The 20,646-nt window shown below is 41.1% G+C and overlaps 1 protein-coding gene across 6 annotated transcripts in view; it reads right to left on the bottom strand.

Moving 5' to 3' along the window:
* Positions 1–20,646, bottom strand: part of FARP1 (FERM, ARH/RhoGEF and pleckstrin domain protein 1) — a 207,128-nt gene that overhangs the window by 31,386 nt on the left and 155,096 nt on the right. For 5 of the 6 annotated variants that reach the window (XM_038137943.1, XM_038137980.1, XM_038137960.1 and 2 more), the window contains 4 exons: positions 20,264–20,501; positions 5,854–6,044; positions 4,290–4,379; positions 2,002–2,135 (listed from right to left, as the gene is read on the bottom strand). In XM_038137943.1, coding sequence (XP_037993871.1) covers positions 2,002–2,135; positions 4,290–4,379; positions 5,854–6,044; positions 20,264–20,501 — 653 coding nt within the window. The remainder of the gene's footprint in view (positions 1–2,001; positions 2,136–4,289; positions 4,380–5,853; positions 6,045–20,263; positions 20,502–20,646) is intronic. The other variant, XM_038137951.1, reaches the window with a different exon arrangement.

Raw genomic sequence — 20,646 nt, 5'->3', positions numbered from 1 at the left:
CGGTGCATCCAGGCTGTTGGCTGCAAGCTGAACGCAGGAACGTGACTGCTCTTCTGTCGAGTGATTCAGAGCAGCCAACAGAGAAATCCCAGTGGCCTTACACTAACTGTGGAAGGACATGCAATAGCTGAGCTGACAAAATCAGAACGAGGTGCCCAGCTGGGACAAAGTTACCTCAGCAGAATATTTCTGAATAAATTTGGATTGCAAAGTAACTTTGTAGTAGATCAGCACTTTAAATCACTGGGTAAGTGCAGTTAAAATATGATATTAGAAGCTTTAAACTGAGGTTTACCATCCTGTGAAACTTTATGGAGAAGCTGAAAAACAGAAGATTTACTCAACTCTAAAAGAAGCTAAATAAAAAGGAGAAACAAAGCAAAACCAAGGAAACTCTAGAAGCCTAAGTACTTAATCTTTCTTTTAACTTAACTGGTCCTTCCTTCCACTTACTACAATGTCACCTTTCCACAGCAGGCTGGTAGTGCAGCATCATCCCATTTTTGCAAAACATCACACCTGAACAGGAGGTTTGCATCCACCTCTAATGCTACCAGAAGGATATAGGGGATATCTCTATTTCAACATGTGCCCAGAGTCAGCACCCAGCGAGATCAGACTGGTCTGATAGAGAGCAGAACTTGGTCCTTACTAACTGCATACATTTTCCTTTTCTCGCCACACATGTTAACCCAAGCTAGTTAGGGATTAACTCCAACTACTGTTAAACTTACACCGAGGCTGCAGAAACAACCAGTGTTTTATAACATCTGAAAGAGCCTTCTTGGAGTACCTGTAATAAATGCTGCTTAGGGCAACGCAATGAACACCAATAGCAGCCCAATGAAAATAAGAGTGATACAGGCAGGGTGGCTGTGCAGAACATGTCTTAGGAGTAACTATATCAGTTATATATAAATACATATACAAATATATATATATTAGGAGTCAACCTAAATCCAGGGTGAGGATGTCAGCTCTAAGAAGCAGTACCACATTCCCCTCCTCCCAGAAAACACCTGCTAATTCTGCAACTGTGCAGGGTGGGTTTAGACAGCACTAGTCTGCAAAGTGCTGTGCCCTCATTAAATGATCTCAATACATCACAAGAGTTAAACTCACACACTCTGTGTGAGACTGTGTTTTGCTTTTCTTTTGATTCATTAGTTAAAGAGGCACCAGTCTTAATTAAACTGATTAACACCCATTAGGTCTGCCTGCTCTGCTTTCACATGATTTTCATTGTCACCTTTCTAACTGAGATGCAAAAGCTCAGGTCCTAGAACCAAAGATAAGTTACAAAAAATGCCTTCAGAGAGCAAGACAATCTGGTCCTGACAGGTCTAATGAGAGCAAGTAGAAGGCTTCTGCTTATGCTGCTGCCTTTGCTATGATTTCAGTGGTCAAATGAATTAAGAGCCTTGCCAGGGAAGAATTATTCACTTCATAGGTATTCTGTAAAAAATGCCATGTTTTACTGTCAGTATTATGTTAAGAACAGATAATTTTCAAGCCCAGTGTTCTCTTCCAACACTCTTTCAATTTGTAGAGAGCACTGGAGAATTTGTAGGCCCTGTGAGTGTCACAGCTGTGGTGCTGCAGAATGAGAAGCTGCTCTGTGAAATCCTCCCAGCCTGTACCTATTTTGACAGAAACAGAACCTGGTCCTTCGCCTCTCCCTCTTAATTACTGATAAGCCTTGCTTGCAGCATGTTCTTCAAAGGAGCTGCCATGGAGAAACACTGACATTTGGCAAGGGAAAGCTTCATCCAGAATTATGATCTCATTTGCATATGTCTATAACTGAGATATCTGAACAACAGAGTTTGTCAAGTAAACATGAACAAAGCACGATTCAATAAACCCTGTCTGTTAATAACCAACATCTGTGACTTTCACAAATTAAGCCCTACAGTAGATCACAAGGAGTTAGCAAAAAGGGAATGCAAAAATGCCAAACTGCATGAAAGAATACAGATAAATAACAATCAACAGTCTTACCACAGAGCAAGTCTCTGCTCAATTTCCTTGAGAAAACCAGTGTGAAATTTGTGCAAAGGTTCGAAGTTGGAGAAAATTAGATTTTTCAGTGTTTCAGGCATGCAATCCTCTTTACTCACTGCACTCTGAAACCACTACAAAGGAAAAAAGAAGCAAAATTATCAGAGGGTGGAATGCAGAAGGTATGATCATTTTCTGTCTTTATGTACCTAACCCAAATACTCCTAACAGCTAAGCCAGCAAGGATCTTATTTATCTGGCACTAGGAATACAACCCAGACAATCCCTGACATTCCTGTGTGCTTAACTGGTGCTCTTATCAGAGATCAGACCCTGCACGGCTGAAAAAGGAACTCCCTTCCTTTTTGCCATCACTGATCAAATCTTGAAAATTCTTTTCAAACCCAAACTGGTTAGTCAATACAAACTGAATTTGCAGATCCATGAGAAAAAGCATTACAATACTTGTAAACAATTCAGTAGAAGCAAAAAAATATGCTCTGCATTTTCGTTTTGCCGAGTTCCGTCTGAAATGCCTTTGGCAGGAGCTGGCTCAGTGAGCACCCACGCCCCTGTTGCTGTGTGCACACAGAGGACACCACTTTGCAAAGTGAGCAAGTGGAAGACACTGCTATCACAAAACCGGGGTGGCAGTGACAGGCACTGTAAAGACTGAAACAGGCTCCTGCTCAGTCTTGCTCCATATTCTCTTTATTTCACCTTAACAGATTAAGGATGACATAAAACCATAGCACTAGGCAGCTTGTTAAGGTATTAATGCCTGTTGTCTTCCACAGGGTAACACTGCTCACTCCTTACTGCCCTGAGGGGTTCCAGCTATCTGTGGTTGACTTCCAGCAGTGCCTAGAAGGCTGCTGGGACCATGGAAGACTGTTAGAGCAGTCTTGCTTGATACTGCATCAGCTGGAGCTGAGCCTGAACTGAGATAAAAAGAGATCCCCCCCAAGCTTCCCTCTCCCCTGCTTTATCTCAGCACCAAGCAGAACTAAAGTTGAAGCTCATCTACCAAGTCTCAAAATTCATGCACAGCTGCTGTTCCTTTTCCAACTATGTTGGCTACTTGTTCACTTTCAGTAGCCTCTTGGGCCAGTCATTTGTGGAGCACAGCTGATACAACTGTATGCTAATCATCAGGCCCATCCCTCTTGGTGATCCAGCAAATTTAAATTTGCCTACGACAAGAATGAGAGGATGGGGTGGAAAATGGCCTTTAGCTCTGAAGAGCTAAAACTTTGTGTTTCTGCTGCCACTGGGTGAAATACTAGATGAAAACAGCATATCTGCTGTTGCAATGACTGCAGAACTGTCCCAGAGAATGTGGCCTCTTCTCTCAGCAGGCTGGCTTCCCAAAAAGCAAGGGTAAGTAGCAGTGGGGCCACAGCTACCCTGCTGCCAGTAAAAACCATGCTATATTGGCTCTGTCTAAGCTGGGGTCTGATTAGCTGCATCTGTCACGGGGGATCCTGGAACAGAGAAGAAGCTCAGGAGAAAGTGTGTCCCTGGTTCCCAGCTGGTCCTAACACTCTCCCCTGAGGCGTGTCCTCCTTACCACAACACTCAACACTGGAGCGGCCAATGCACCTCACTGGGTGATTTAAGAGCTCAGAGGTCTGGAGCTGGCCAAAATGCCATGAAGGGGTTTGGATCCAGTGCCATTTCACAGAAAAATGGTTGTTTTACACCAGATCTTGCACACATTATTCTCGGAAGTGAAACAAGACTGTTGCTGTGTGTGCAAAGATGGCAGCTATTTGCCTTGGTGATTTTAACAATCACACTCTGATCAGATGCTACAGATGAATGACTCATTTAACACACAGTTTCACTTTCTGAAAAATCAGAATAATTCAAATAGGTACTCTGCAATATTTCATGTTAAATGGAGGGCGTTTAATACAGTAGAAAACATTTATATGTGCCCCTAAGGAGCTACTTCAGTTTTAAGGGAAGTCATTGAAAACCCACAAGCATTTTTAGTAATTATAACCACAAAGCATGAGAGCAAGAAAATATAACTGAAGTGTGTCCCAAGTTCCTCAACCTGATACAGCTTCTTAGTGCATGTTACTAACCACAGAGCAAAACTCTACTCTCTGATTCTTGTGTTACTTCCTCCCTGGAGGAGAACTGCCCTGCTCAGCAAAGAGTAACCACAGTGCAGAATGTAACAGCAGCACGGAGCAGTGAGGATATGAAATGCAGCAGATGAAATACCACCCCTGCCCAGAGCTTGACGTGTTCTGTGAGTGAGGCTCAAGCAAACATACCGATGTGATGACTTCAAGGTCCTTCAGGTATGTTCGCTCCGTGGTTGCCACTTCTTTAGCAATGAAGTAAGCTTTCTCAGCAGGGAACCTCTGTGAATTGCAAGCACATTAGGTTTTCCTCTGCTTTTATGGAGAAAAAAACTGTAGATAATAAATCACAAAGAGAGTTACAAACCAGTGACCCTTGCTTGTGGTTATGCTGTGACTCATCCTTGAATGTTCCTAAGCCCTGAAGCCCTAAAAGCAACCCTTCCTTGCAAACACAGGAGAACAAGAACTTTCTGTGGGTTTTTGAGAGACTTCTTTTTCTGCCAAGACAATTTCTACTGCTTTGGGGTGCTGATGTTCCTTTCAGTTTATTTCTGGAGCAGGACATGCTGTGAAGTTCATGAAGAAATCCTTTGCAGGCCAAATGACCATTTAAATCAAGTGTAAGATTTGACAAAACAACAAAAATTTGTGTCTGATTATTTTAAGTTTTGTCATCAGGATGGTAATCCACAGGAAAAATACTTCTGAAAAAATTCAAAACTTTAAGATTTTCTTGGCTGGATAACCTAACAATGGGAGAGGGGAAGGATTTTAGATTAGGCTACAGATTTAAAATTTCTTAATTCTGAAGAGCCAAGGAACCCAGCTGATCTTCCTCTGTGTTGCTCACGAAGCAAAAACTAAGGAAAAAACATCCATAGATATTTTTCCTTTGTTTCCTCCCTGAAGACAAATGATGCAGTGCAAACACTGTGAATGCTCTGCAAAGAGAGTCTGTGTGGGCATTTCCTAGTCAGAATGCACCCCCAGGAACCATCATCAGCTGGTGTACACAGCCACTGGCTGCTCTATCTTGGACTGGCACACACAGTCCTGACTCTATTAACTGATTCTCGGATTTTCTTCTCAAATTTCTTTCATGCATCTTGCTAACTATGCACAGTGGGAAAAGAGATCTTCCTTACACAAACTCCCACCTCCCAGCAAAGCCATCGGTTTCTTTCTCCCTCTTGAGATGCTCCAAGACGAGGATAAACTGGCCACAGAAGGACAAGAGGAAGCCCCTCTCACCCAGCAGCAGAAGAGGGATGAGCCAGCAGGCACCCAGAACACCCCAGCTAAGACAACACTTTATCTTCAGAAAGCAGTTTTGGATGTGATGCTTCCTTATGGTTTTGCTGCAATGATGGGTCTGAGCCAAACACTCCCAGCTGATCGCTGCAGGCTGTGGCTCAAAGAGAGCATTTTCTACTCCCACAACCAGATGCTCCCAGTGGTGCTCCCAGCAGAGACAGACTGGGGAGCCTGGGTTGGATATTCCCACAACAGGCTCAACACTGTTCCTTTCCTTTCTGTCACCTAGAAATTTTCTCTCCAGTGAGACAATGGAGCTGACTGTTTTGTTACAACAAACTACCGAACTCCACTCCTTAAAAGCAAGTTCAGATTTATAGGAGACCCCACCCAAACAAGCTCCTGAAGTTGCTTGGAACCTCAGGAGCAACAGGAACGACTCAGATTTATCACAACATATCAGAGAGAAGAGAGACAAGGCCAACTTCATTCACCTCACCTTTCTTTTGACCTCTTCCTCATCATCAGCCCTGATGCACGATGGGTCATTCAGCAAAGGGCTGACCAAGGGAGATGACTGCTTGGCATCAGGGCTCAAGTTTGGAGATAAAGTCATATTTGCCACTGATGGTCCTCCTTGGGAATTGATGGAAAGCTCTGAAAGGTGAGGGCTGCCAGTCAGAGAACCTGCTAAGAAAAATGATAAAAGAGAAATCAATTAGGACAAGCTTTCTCAAGAAAGTACCACAAGGAGTTAATCTTACACTGCAGCATGTGAAATTATGCTACAAGACACAGCCATCAGGGTCCTCAAACTAGCCCAAATGGCCTTGAAGACAGAGGAACTGCATCCACTTGCATTCACCATGGGACTGGTTAAGTGTCTTTTAGCTGATGAAACTGGCTGAAATTACTATCTCTGTAGGGAAGGAATCAAGGCACAGATGACTGAGCTGCAGTTCTTTACCATGGGAGGCGTGAGGCACTGGAACAGCTTGCTCAGGGAAGCTGTGGCTGTCCCAGCCCTGGCAGTGCTCAAGGCCAGGCTGGATGGAGCTCTGAAGAACCTGGTCTAGCGAAAGGTGCTCCTGCCCATGGCAGGGGGGCTGGAGCTAGCAGATCTTTAAGGTCCCTTCCAACCCAGGCCATTCTATGTTTCTAAACATTGACTCAATATAAAACATTTCACCATTGCAATCCACTCTACAGAAAGAGAATAAATACAACAATACAGTAATCGTTCCAGGAGTGCCATTCTTTCCAGCAAGGTAGAACTTCAAACACTCAAATCAGTACTTCAAAGGGAACTACAGGACAAGTTAGTACAAATTTATCTAGTTGAGGTCTAGAGAAAAAGGATGACTTTCTACAGAAGTGTTGCTGCTACGATCAGTCAGATCTAACATGAAGGGAGAAAACTACTAGTTCCCCAGCTTCTACACACAACACGAGTATGTATATTATACCTTGTAGGTCTTTCCATGCTCCTCTGATTGATTGGGATGGAAATGCTAGCATTACATTTACATAAGAAAAGCAACACTTTTAATGCACAAAGCATCATGACAATTTCAGATTTTCACAGATATAAAGTCCCATTTCATTTTGGATTAAAAATATTAAAGAATTAGACAATTAATTACACTTCCATGGATTCATATACACTAGATTAAATTACTGAAATTAGCATTTTGTCTTCTGGGAGGCAGCCAGATTATTGACTGCACAGAAAGAAAGTTTGCCAAAAATGCCCAATCTTCTCCCAGTTATCCCCTCCTCCATACATCTGACAATCTAAACCTGTTTTAGAAGAAGAATCTGTCATGTGGAAGAACATTAACAGTCTGTGCCATTTTGGCATCATACATTAAAATCCAACCAAAAAAAATGTGACAAGCTCTTGACTACCACAGCCAACAGGCTGTCTAAGATGAAATGTAAAACACATACATTGCCGTATATAATTAGGGTCAAATACAATTTACTATAATGTGATTATGTCCTCCCTAAATTATGATAGGTAAACGTTCCTGTTGCTAAAAAAACACAGCTGAGATACTCCAGTAAATATAATATAAAAGAAATATAATTAGGCCAGTAGTAAAACCTATTTATTTTCTGGAAGAACTCAAGCTTTATTGCTAGAACATGAATGTTTTTCCAGTTCCAAACCAGTTCACGTTTATAAATCATTCCTTTGAAAAGAGAAGGAAAAAACAGCACAGTTATCAGTTTACGTAATCATGACAGTTATGTAGCCTATTAAAAATCAAAGTCAAAGCAGTATTTGTCTGAAATAAAGGTCTGTATTATTACAGCTAGCAAGAAAGGATTCACCAACAGTTTCACACTAAATCAATGTTCAGTGAAATTTGAGAAAATGCCACAGCTTGTTACACAAATGTCAATTTTATTGACACTAGCACACAACTGTATACAGTATTTTCCAAAGAAATGGAATTCATCATCGAGAAATAGTGAAACAGATTAATAGCAAGGTTGTAAGGTTAAAAGTACTTAACTACATTACAAAAGACATAAGAAAAGTGATTTCACCTCAAACGTGGAAACAAAGAAATTCTGGCACTATGCCTGTCATACGACAGCGAATAAATGATTTGCACCTCTGTGAGAAGTTCACAGCGTTGTAGTCTAGGAGTTAAATAGCACCTATCTGTGATAGATAGATATAGATATATTGACATATCTACCTACCTATCTATAATCCTAGATCTAAGCTCTGATGTACTGTAACTTTTATCAGTACAACTCAAGTATTTCAAACTACAAAATATCGAAAGGACAATGAATTAGAAAGATGCCCTATCTTACAGTTGGAAGACATTAACCTGGGAAAAGTATTATGGAAAGTATCACAAAAAAATGTGCCTGGTGGCTCACAGCACTGTGTATACACCTAACTGATAAAAGACTTTGCATGTCAATGCATCACTGACATTCTCAAAGTTATTTTGCAGCAAGCTGAAATGCTGCATCCTCCCTTTTGGTACCAATGTGAGCATGAGCAGTGACCAAACTCAACCACCACCACCACCACCTACAAGCAAGAGCTCAGTCAGACCCCACCTGCCAATACATTGAACTATTGAAAATTGAAACTAGTTATAAGAAAGTGGCTGCATAACGAAAGGACCTCAAAATGTCTTTACATTAGTACATTCTGGGGCCTAATTACAACCAACACAGCCCTAGATATCAACACAATGGATGTTGCTCTGGGAATTGTGGGAAACAAGTTCATTTTGGTGTGAAAAATTCAGTAAGTCATGAAGATATGAAAATGGAGGTTCTTCCCTCCCCCATCACCTATCAATCAGGACACGTGTCATGCTGATGGGTCCAGGCAGTGCTGCAAAGCCACTTTCTCTTTTTCACAGAGGTGAGGAATAAATAACCTGAATTAACAAGGTGTTTCATCTGATCTCCTGCCACATAAGAGTATATTCATACAGGCACTACTCATCAACTACATACTGCAGAATATCAACAGAAGCAGAAGGGAGAAGACCAATCCTATTTACAAGGTACTGAAATCCCTTACAATTCATCCTAAAGGATTCACGGATTGACAGGCAATTAATAGCACGTCATTTGCCAGACAGCAAATGCTACTGCACACTGGAGGCCTAGATGGTTTGCAGCTGGTAACATGGAATTATCATTGCTTGTACTTCAAGTGATTTTTATTTAGATTCAGAATTGGCCCATCTTTCAAATTTAATGGAGTCAGCTGTATACACACAAACCAAGAGAAAGTACAAAAGAATGTTTATCTGAGGATTATCTAAGTGTATACTAAAATTACATCCTTGGAGGAGTGGGTAGGAATTATTATGCATATGCTTCAATTATTTTCTAAGTATGGGTTTAAGAAGAGAAACCAACACTGGCTGATGACAGTGGCAAATAATGAGAATGCACTCAACCGCGGCATGCCAGATTTTACCATCAATGCCAAATACCTGGAGTGGTTCTCAGTTCCACTGACACCAGAGAAAATTGCTGCAGTAGGGAAGGTAACAAAAGAAGCAAAACTTGATTGAAATCTATTGAAGATAGACTGAAATCTAACTTGGGGAAAAAAATTCTATGAAATGACAATGGCATTTTACATGGCCACAGGACATAAAAGCATGGGTTATCTTCCTAGCTTTACACATGTCTCAAATCTCTCCCGACCAACATACGTATTCCATGTGCTACGCAAAAAGAAGCCAGCAGCTAGAATCAAATACTTAATAGCCACACTTTTGTCAAAATACACATCAGTTGCTTGCTGCAGTTTGGAAGTAGGAAGGCACAGAGTACTGGCAAGCTGTGCTGCCCTGCCAGAGAGGGACAGGCCCTCGGCCACCAGAGGCAATCCATCCCACTCACCGTACCTTGGATATTCTTGGTTCCTGTCACACACAGCTGTGAACACACAGGGGCTGAGAGTGGTGCCTATGGAGTGTTGGGCTGAGTGACACTGCTCTAAACATGGCTCATATCAAAGGAAAATCAGCACTTTCCACATGATGAGGGAAGTCTCTCCCAGAGGTCAATTCACACCGTAGGTGGCCTGAACTGCCTGCTGCCTCTTTGTTGGCTACACAGGCAGCATGAGATGACTTGAAATCCCTGGTTAGAAACTAACGTAACACAGGGGAACTCCCCTCTATTGGAGGGAGACAAATGGGACTCAGTGTATCCTGAAGATACTCCTCCTTCATTCCTTTCTTCTGAAACTGCAGAATAACAAACTCAGACCAATTAATGTTCTGCACCTACTTCAAAAGGAACAGTTCCCACTTATACACAGTGTTTTTTTAACAGAGAGGACGAGTACAAAAGTGTTAAGGTGACCATGGGAATGCTCCTTTTCTGTGGAGTACCAAGAAGTGATAATGACTCAATTACAGAAAGCGAGAGAAAACATTATTAAAGGTGACTGAAATTCTGCTGGAAAACTTCATGTACCGCTTAAGATCTCATCAAGTCAACTCTTGAGAGTTTTATTGTTCTCAAGGTTGTTATTATTATTAGAAATTAAAAACATATTAAGAGCCAGAAAAGCACCTTTCTCAGTACCTGGAATGTTGCAGGGCTTATTCTCTGTTACTCCTGCTCCATGGCCTGTTCTGCAGTCAGGGGAGGTTTGTGACATCCATATCCCACTTACTCAACTTTAATGTCAGATCAGTGTTTTCTAAACTCCAGTCTGGCAGATGAAACCCAAGTCGTTTCCCCTTCCTCCTTGTCATTACTGAGCATATCATTTATGAAGGCTCTTTAATAAGAAAGTATCTGACAGAGCTGCCACTGCTGTGGCCATACAGTATAGCTTAATTTTCCTTTTTCATACTGGTTGCATAGCTCTAATGTGCATCTAAATGTTTTGGTCAGGGAAGATATGTGGCATGGGGGAAGAGATAGCACCAGATGAAGCAGCAGAAGTTTTCGTATGCACTTCACCAATCACTAAAGTACCTCAGATTGAAGAACAGTTCAATAATGGTGTCCATCCCTTCTCTCCCCAGCTGTGAACCAGGCACAGTCATGCTGCTGAAGAGTTATGGGATAGAGATTCTGCTCTGTTCTCCCTCAATGTAAGAAAAAAAAATCCCACTGACTTCCACAAAAGCTTGAGGGGAACCAGTTCATCAAGCTACCCTTCTCTTCCCCATTACATGAATCAAGCTGGAGCAGTGGATACAGTTTGTTAGTTTGAAAAGTAGTTACACAACAGCTGTAAATCAATGTACAAAGATCCCTGAATGCAGTACCAAAGATTTTGAGGAGGAACAGGAATTAAAAACAAATGTGAAGAAATCCAACGTCACACATAACCACTAACTCTGCCTAGCTTGAAGGAGCTTGAGAGGAAGAAAGGTTCATTTTGACTTCACAGCTGCAAAATGCACACCCATGGCTGTGAGCAGAATTTGGGAGAATGGTGCACCTTCTCAATGAACCAATTTCCTCATATTTAGGACAAAGCATCAGCCAGCAATTGGACAGAACAATTAAACCAGTGACAGTTTTACAGCAAAATACCAGTTAGAATGAGTAAAAGCCTTCAGGTACAGGTGAAACTAAAAATAATAATAAAAAAATTAATCCCATGCATACACAGTTAAATGGCTTGACATGCTTATAGTCTCATCAAGCTTGGTGTTGGTTTAGTAGCCAGCAACCTCTCCAGCTGGTAAAGGTCCATGCTTTATTGGTGTACTGCAGCATTAGACAGCGGTGAGTGTGAAATCAGACAGTAACTGCTGTTGGCCTACATCAGGGTCTACTCACATCTTAAGAACAAAGAGTGAGCATTACAGTCTGGGGAGAATGCAAGGTCACTGGGCAGCAGTCCTTTGTCTAGCCCTGATCTCTCCAGACAGAAATAGAACGACCTACAGAAGGTTTTCCTGTTGTACCCGGGGTCAGGGTTAGTTTGCCTTTGTTTGCCCTTAAACCAACATGACACAGTGCTCCAATAGCATTGGAAACCTTCAGCCCCCATGTAAGCTAATGCCACAGATACTGTCCATTCCACGCAGACACCTCCCAGGAGTGCAGTGATCCTGCTTACGAGCCACGGCCCACGGCCCGGATTGCTGGGAGCAGCCTTCATTAGGAAATGAAGGGCAATCTGATTGTGCTCAGGGAAGCGCAAATGCCCTGGAATAGAGACCTTCTCCCCTCGCTTCCCTCTTCTCTTTTGCTCCTCAGCAAAGCTGAGAGTCACAACCCGGCGAGGGTTTTCATTAATTCTGAGGCGAGGAGTGCTCTGTGAGGCAGGATCACTGCAACAGGAGGGATTAGGTACTCCAAATACAAAATAGGCATTTCTGCAGTAAAAGGACATTGAGACAGTGCTCCAAACAATGCAAGGAACAGAAGATATACCATGCTTTGAGGATAGACAGAACATTGAAAAGGCTTTTTCTCCCAGAGAGGTACATGCTGACAAAACAGTGCATACAATGAAACAAAAAATGTTTCTCTTTAGAAGGTATTAAACAAATGACAAAAATGAGAATGAAGTCCCCAGCATTGCCAATCTTAAAAATTAACTTTTACTATTGAGATTTATTTTTTAAAAAATCTATGCATGTGCACACACAGAAATCAGGAAAGGGCTGGGTAAGTGAACACTGCCAAGCTTACGTACTTTTGTTAGTGGGCCCAGGTGATTTTTTTAGCAGGAAAAGGGAAATACAAGGATTCAGCTAATCAAATATTTTTAAGTGCCTCGTGGAAAAGCAACAGGCATGAGCTCCAACATTCTCTGAACTAAACAGAAAGAACTATGTCTGATCTTGCTGAAAACCATCAAAGGCAAAAGCCTGTTCTCTTCTCAAAACCAGATTTGCAGCATTTTAAAGAAAGCATCTAATCTAATTTTAACAAGCTTGAAAGCTCTCGAATCAGAAAGCATTCATTTTCCTTCAACCTTCCATGCTCAGCCAGTGACAGCTGTATCATTACTGCCTTTAGACTCGATTTTTATCAGTGTGAACTGTGGATTTTTATGTTTCTTAGGGGCCAAAATTTTACCAAAAAAAATCATCAACAAAAATTACATCTTAAAATTCCAACCATTCTTGAGCAAACTATTTACCATTATGACATGCGAATTTATGATCCTAAGGTCTTTACTCCCTTTACTGTAATAACACCACCATTATTTACACACGTACTTGTGAAAAACGTGCCTGTCAATACATTGCTCAGCCAGGCACAAAGGATTTCCAGAACTCGTAACATTTAAAAGAAAGTGCTCACTGCTTTTAATAACAAACAACATAAACCAAGCTTATTCTACATGCTCTTTATAGAACACAGAATTAGAACAAAAGACAAAACACTCCGTAAAACTGCTACATGTCACCCAAACTAGGATTTTCGCTCATATGATGCCTTTGATTTTTAAGCAGAAATTCTGTATTTAAAAATATCAATGGCACCACACAGCCTAACCATAGGGAGGAACACAGAAGATACCTTTGCTCAGGATGCACATGTTGCACAACAATTATTTCTCTTACAAATAAGTAACTAAGATATGTGCCTTTGTCTAGGCATGCTTCAGTAACTATGGAAACTACAGAAACAGAAGAGGAAAGATTTTGCTGATGTCAGTTTCCTAGGATTTAAATTTCCTTCCTTTCTAGAACCTGACAGTATGGGCAAAAATTTTTCCTAGATTTTCAGTAGCTTGACTGAAACCAGAGTCCTCTGCTACTCACATTTGAGAAAGGTTACACACCAGTCTGAGCCTTGGGTCCCCATGATGTTAACGCTGTGCATCTGCCACTCAGCATCTGAAGACCCACAACCATCACCACCAAGTAGGGGATACCAACAAGCAGCTGGATTTCAGAGAAAAGGACTCTTCTCCTACCACTTGCGTCTGACAGCAGCTAACAAAAGAAAGGCCTACATATTAAAAATTGTTCCAGAAGATTCAATTTCCCTCATATATTTAGGGTTCCTCTTATTTTTTTATGGAGAAGAGGACTGATCCCCTAAATGAAGAGGAAAGAGATGAGCTAAAGTATATACAGAAGCTGCCTTAAGAAACTACACTATTCAGAGAGAGAGAGAGAGAGAGAAAAGCATTATTGGAAGACTAAAAGGGATTTTGGCTTCACTTTATTACATGCTTGAACAGAGAACCTCTTTCCTTCACATTCACTGCTCTTTCCAGCTGGTGAGAACCATGCTGCTGAATGACAGGGATTCTCCAGTGATCCACGTTTCTGTGCACAAGGCTGTGACACCCAACTTCCTCAAACATGTGTGGAAGTCAGGAAAAATTAAGATGGGTAGTTTTTCGTCATTAGAAGTTAAATTGCAGCAATTAAAATTTCATTCTAAAGTCACCTCTGACAGCAGTCTAACAGCTCATTAAGACAAATGAGATTAGTTAAACAAACACAGAATTTGACAGAATTTATAGGTCAGGCATCCTTTCTTCTGTTAAAGAACTGTTCCAGAAATAACCACAGTTCATGCGAATTGCATGTAGACCATACCAATGAGATCTGAATCACTGGTTTTACCAAAATTCAAAACTGGGTCTGCTTCATCAGTTCAACTGATCAACATAATTCTTGCTCTCTGAGTACCCTATAAAACTACTGGGACTTGAAACTCTCAGAAAAAGAGTGGAAAGCACATTATGCCAAAGGGAACTGAAAATAAATAGGGCTAGAAATTTTTTGTGTGCTTAAGATGGTTTTTATTCTTCTCTTTTCCTTGTCTTCCTGGAGCTCCCCAGAAGAAACTTCTAGTGATTACAGAGACTTCATGTTTGTGTGCTTATTGTGGGTCCGAAGAGGACAAAATTTAAAACATCTCTGCTTCTTAGTAAAAAAAAAAAAGGCGGCTTATAAACAGCTTTTAGATCTGTCTCACCCTTCTTCCATTTGACTTTCTCTGGTCACCACCAAGTACTTGCATGTACAGATAGAGAGGTCAGAACAGGATCTTCTGCCATGAATGCCCTTGCTTCAGAATGAACAGAGCTGCTTCAACTAATAAAAGCCTCACTGCAAAAAAACCATGTCCTACAAATATTAAGGGGAGAAAATACAGGTCCTGAAGCAGTCTGGTCAAGTAATACTAGCCCCATTAGTGAACCAATTCAAAACCATTGTTTTTTCACTCTTTACTGGGTTCTACTTATTACATTCAACATTACCAATGCTGCTCTGTGGACAAAATTCTTTCTAGTTTTGCATGCCCTTTAATCTTGAAGAAAACTAATAGACTGATAAGTTTTTTCAAACTATTGACATGCAATTCTTTCATTATGCTCATCTGCCTATAACTAAGCTCTGTATAGCTCACATAAGATAAATGAGAATACAGCAAACCTAAAAACTTGCAGTCACCTGTTGACATTTTTTACCTATGGGAATTTCTCTTCAGCTTTTCTTGATATAATTTGTATTCAGTGTGCACTGCAATGGTTAGTGGGGTGGTGCCTGTTAGGCAGGCTATGAGCCATGGGTGAAATGGCAGCATTTGGTATAAATCATCTTCAGAGAACACTCCTCTCTGCCATTCACAAGGAGTATGTTTGCTAGGGGATATGGACTCAAACTGAAAACAGTGCAGTCTAGGCCACTCAGATATCAATTATTCAAAGCTCCATACCTGGAATATCCTATGTAGCTCTTGGCTCCTACAACTTGCCACTCTCCATCTTTACTTCATCTATTTATTGACAGATTTAATATCCTGGGTCACTGAGGAAAACTAGATTCTAGGAAAGGCTGCCATGAAAAAAAAATTCCAGAAGACCCCAAGAGGACATCACAAGTTTGAGCGGCTGCTGAGTAGAAGGAAACCTTAAAATTGTCTGACGTGACCTTTTTACTGCCATTATAGAGGATGGCTGAATGTGGTCAAGTAGTTGGAATAGCAAAGAATGAATCAGAGGGTCTTTCATCCAGAGATTACCTAGAGCTGCACTTATTATGGACAAACCCTTAACTGCTTTTGCAACTTGCCTCCATATTTACCCAACTACATGGACAGAGTTCAACTCATCAACCCAACAAGAGGCTTCTTCCACATCCTCGGGAAAGACAGGAGACGGGGGTTCAGGACTACACAGTTCAGACTGGACATAGCTGCTCAGTCTCACTGGGACTCAGCTGCCTCATTTGTACCAACTGCCTAAGGATATCTGGGCACTTGGTGAGTTTGGGACTGAAAAGTTCATTCTTGACAATAAAAATGTTAGACCGGTGAATCAAAAGTACCATCAGCCACATTCCAAAATCTACTGGAATTGGTGGGAGAATCTGTTAGTTACTCTGTCTGTAACTACCTGCTATACTTGAGACAAAGGTATGCTTAGATCACTGCGGTTGTCCAGTGTATTCAGATTAATAAATGTTTGCAACAATGAACTAGAACTGACAAGCTCCTCTTGCCACGAGCACTTTGTGAGCCAGGACAAGAATTTCTCCATCTCTTCTCATTTGCAGTCTTGCCCTAAAGGTTTCTGCTCTTTTTCTGCAAGGTCCTTTTGATTGTCCCACAGAAACAAATTCCCAGATGAACTCTAAGGGGCCTGATCCTATTTAAAAATGTAAGTTTTAAACTCATTTCTCACTTCACCATTCTTGGCAAGGGCTCAGACATGAACCACATGTCTGGTGGAGGAATTTGGCCTACAGACTGCTTTAATTACAACCTTGTCTGCCGATATAAAATGGAGCTTCACTAGCATTAGAATGCTGCAGAAGTAATAACCCTAAATGAAATTATTTCCTATGTAATTTATAAACTTTACTTCTTTTAACTGGAAGAATTCCATGTGTTAAAATAACAACTATTTCACCATTCAAAGCTGAAAAAATGCCAGAAGACAGAAAACTCCAAATATATTGCATTTCCGAGGATAATATTGAAGAGGGAAAAGAAAAGCTGTTGAGATACTTTATTAGCAACTAGGCTAACTCCAGCTACCCAGTGGGTCTGTTCTTAAAAAGTTTAGAATTTAATGTCTTTGTAGGCATATGAGAGAAGAATCAGGCCTGGAAACAGTATCTGAAAGGATGCAAAATAGCAAACACTACTTATAAAATTTTATATTTACTTAAATCCAAAGCGAATGTGAAATCTGTTCACTTTTTTAAGTAGCAGAAATGACTGCAAATCCTTTTGTTGAAAATCCATTACTTGAACTCTAATTTTACTGGCTAATGAAGCAATTAATTCATCTGTCCAAACTGCTATTACTTTATACCTACTGATACTTTTGCTGCAGAGGCAATAAAAAATAAATCAAAAGGAGAGTCATGCACCCACTTTTCCATGCTCACACTATTTGCTGATGTGAGCTTCAACTACTTGTATTTCATCTTATATATTGTGAACTTCAAGGCAATTATTTTACAGCTATTCTAAATCCAAAACACAAACCATCCTCTTTTAGAATCATATACAAGCAAGCTTTTCCCTAATTATCAATCTCACTGTTTGCAGACTCATGCTTTTAACTACAGGAATAAATGAGAGTATTCCCTGACCCCAAAATATCAGAATCTAAAAAGATGCTTTAAATTATTCCTGTTCAAGAATGAGGTATCTAATCTCTAAGAAAACCAACACTCTAAAGGAGATGAGAGAGTTAATACTTATATTTACACAAAGAAACATTTTACTTTCAAAACAGTATATAACAACACATGTCTAACTACTAGGTATATACTAGGTATATTTTTAAATATCCTTCACTCAGATTAAATTCTGTTAAAGTGTGCATAGACCAAGGCATTAGAAAAATTAAAAAGACTTCTTATTTTATAGTTTCTGTAAAAACAATCTTGAAAATTTTTATATTGTCTAAATTTACAAAGTCCTGTAACTTTTTCATCAGTACTTATGTGAATGGATTAATCATTGCTGCATGCACGAACTGCATGATGCAGATCACTGGGAGTGACCTGCAGTTCAGTCGATGCTGTTGTTCATCAGTTAAAATTCTGGGATTTATTTTCATTCTTCCACAAGAAAAATATATAAAAGTTAAAAATAAGGCCAATTATAAGGAGCACATCTTGTCTCCCAGCTCTAGTAACTGTAGAACAGTTTCCATACAGAGGACCTTTCATCTGGCTTTTCTTACTTAACCTGGAGAAACTAACATCAGATTTTATTAGGATCCCTTAATTCTCAATACTTTTAGCCTGTGAAATGGAAGTATACACAGAATTAGTCTCTTTGTCCTTCTGCCCATATCCACTCTATGGATAGAACAGAAGACAATCACCTTGGAGCACAGTTACTCCTATCATTCTCTTGTCAGGGGATGAAAAATTTCTGAGGTGGCACTACTAAAAAAGTAGCCTATGACAGTAATTTGATCCTGCACAGATAAAGATTTTTTTTTGTGATCAAAGCAAAAAATAAAAAAGCCACCATCTCCAAACCACCCACCACAGAACTTAGATGTCTCTATAATAATTTCACTGAAAGTATAAGCAATTAAAAAATTTCTTGCAATATATGTCTATATTTAACTGATAAAGTATAGAAAGGATTGCCTTGCTTTTAATACTCATATCACTCTTTATTAGAGCTGATTTGATCAAAGGTTTTTTCACTTGAATTGTATCTTTCATCCTGTTCTTTTCTTTCATCCTGTTCTTTTTCTTGCCCAAGGAAGAGTTTGGCGTTTCCAAATCTCCATCACCAAATCACCCTGTTTAACCCACTGAAGAAAAAGACAATACTCTAATTTTATACATGCCTGATTTGTACCCTCAGTTCATCAGATTATAAAATGAGCTATGAAGAAGAGTAGACCAGACACATTCTTGCTATGAAAAAAATTTCCAGCATATTTCAAGATTTCAACAAGTCCTGGTCTTGAATATCAAGCTGTCTGCATTTGGCTGCAAGTTAATTTTTTTTTTCTCCTAACTCTGTTGAGGCACTCTGAAGTTGCTCTCCTTATATGGAGAGAAAAAGATTGTAACAGACATATAAAAGAGCACAATGTACCTACTTGATTTGATTGTTTGCTTTGTCAAAATAACTAGTCAAATATCAAAGCAGCTACAACATATATCTAAAACAAGACTTCACACAAAGAAGAGGAGAGTGTATTAAGTCTTACAGAGGTACCTAAATCAGTAATAATTTTCCTCTCCTGCCTTTCAGAGGAGATGCAAAGTGTTAAGCATCACTCAGAACTTATTACTGTGTTCTAGCATCCTTTCCCTCTGGCTGGCCTGTACAACAGTAATGTCTGAAATAGCTCATGCACTTGAAATTATCACCAGTCACTCATCAAGAGCCCCAGGAGATGCAACCACACCACTGAGCAACCACAGTATCCCCTGGTCTCATACACACTGGTGCCTAGCAGCTGAAGACCTGCACACCATCTTCATCACTGAGGCCAACAGACACATCCTCCTCTACCTCCTCATCAAGCTGAAGGCTTCCAAAGGAGTACTTATTTCTAGGCATGGGAGAGGAGCTCAGCACGACGGGGTTTCCAAACACCAGGGGGTGAGTGAAGGGATTAATGACTTCTGAGTCAGAATCACTAGATTCTGTCCCACTGCTGGTGGAGCCCTCCATCATCTGGATCGCAGCCATGTGATCGATCATGCCACTGGCACGCAGTGACTGCATCACAGGGCTCTGCTTTGACTGTGCCCCAGCTGGCATACCATTGGCCATCATTTTGCCTTCTGGAGAAGACATCTTAGCCACCCCACCTCCTTTGCAGTATCTCTCTGATCTATACTCCTGCCCAGGGGTTGAGGATATCTGACTTAGGATAAATGGATCTGTAACTGACTTATTGCAGAGATTATGGGTTTTCTGTGCACGAGGCCGTTGAGAACCTGGAGAATATCTGCAATAGCCATGGCAGTTAGTGGCGTGGCTGTCCTCCTCCCCAGTCCTCGCCCTGCAGTCGTGCCCGTTTTCTGAGACATAGCCCTGAGAGCCAGTTCTACTCAGGCTCATGTTAGGGCTCGACTCTTTGCTACTGGGAGGCAATGGAGTGGCCAGCGGACTACGGCTTCCCGGCCCTCGAAACATTTCGTCAACCAGAGAGCTATGCCTTGGCATCCGGGGGCTTCCCCCAGTGTAGAAGGAGAGATTAGCTGTGTTATCATCAAGGTACTCTTCAGAGACATACTGGGAAGACTTTAGAGAAGCTGAGGAGTCCCTATATCTAGCTCTATTGCGATTTTCATCTCTGTAGTGAATATAGGCACCACTGGTCAAATCACCCTCATAATTGTCATTTGTTTGGGAATATGACCGGGTTATTTGTCCTCTGAGGAGATCATACTCGCTATCTACATCACTGCAGTCAATGAAAGGAATGGAGGTGCTGCTGCCATGAGCAGCCCTGGAAGCTGGACCTGTGCTTGGCTGCTGTGATTGAGGTCTGTTCTGCTGCATCCTATCCTTAGCAGGCTCCTCTTCTTCCTCCACTGCTGAGACCACTGCTCCATCCACCTTTCTGCCTTCCTTTGGACTCTTCTTCAAGGAAGGGCTCTTGTGCTGTCCAGTGTCTTCTGTTGAAGATTTCAACTCCTTCCCTTGCCGGCAGCTCTGCACTGCTGCAGTGTCATTGTTGTCTCCATAGGCTCTAGCAGTCTGGAAAGATAATAGAGGGAAGGCAAGGGGAAGACAAAGGGAAGGACAAAAGGGGAGGGAGGGTGGGAGGGGAGAGGATTGGGAGGGATGGGAGCCAGAGGGAAAAGGCTGCATGTAATTACGTAGCAGAATTTCACACCTGCAG

The sequence above is a fragment of the Motacilla alba genome, chromosome 1 (assembly GCF_015832195.1).
Source record: "Motacilla alba alba isolate MOTALB_02 chromosome 1, Motacilla_alba_V1.0_pri, whole genome shotgun sequence".
NCBI lineage: Eukaryota > Metazoa > Chordata > Aves > Passeriformes > Motacillidae > Motacilla > Motacilla alba.
This window is presented reverse-complemented; position numbering and strand designations above follow the sequence as displayed.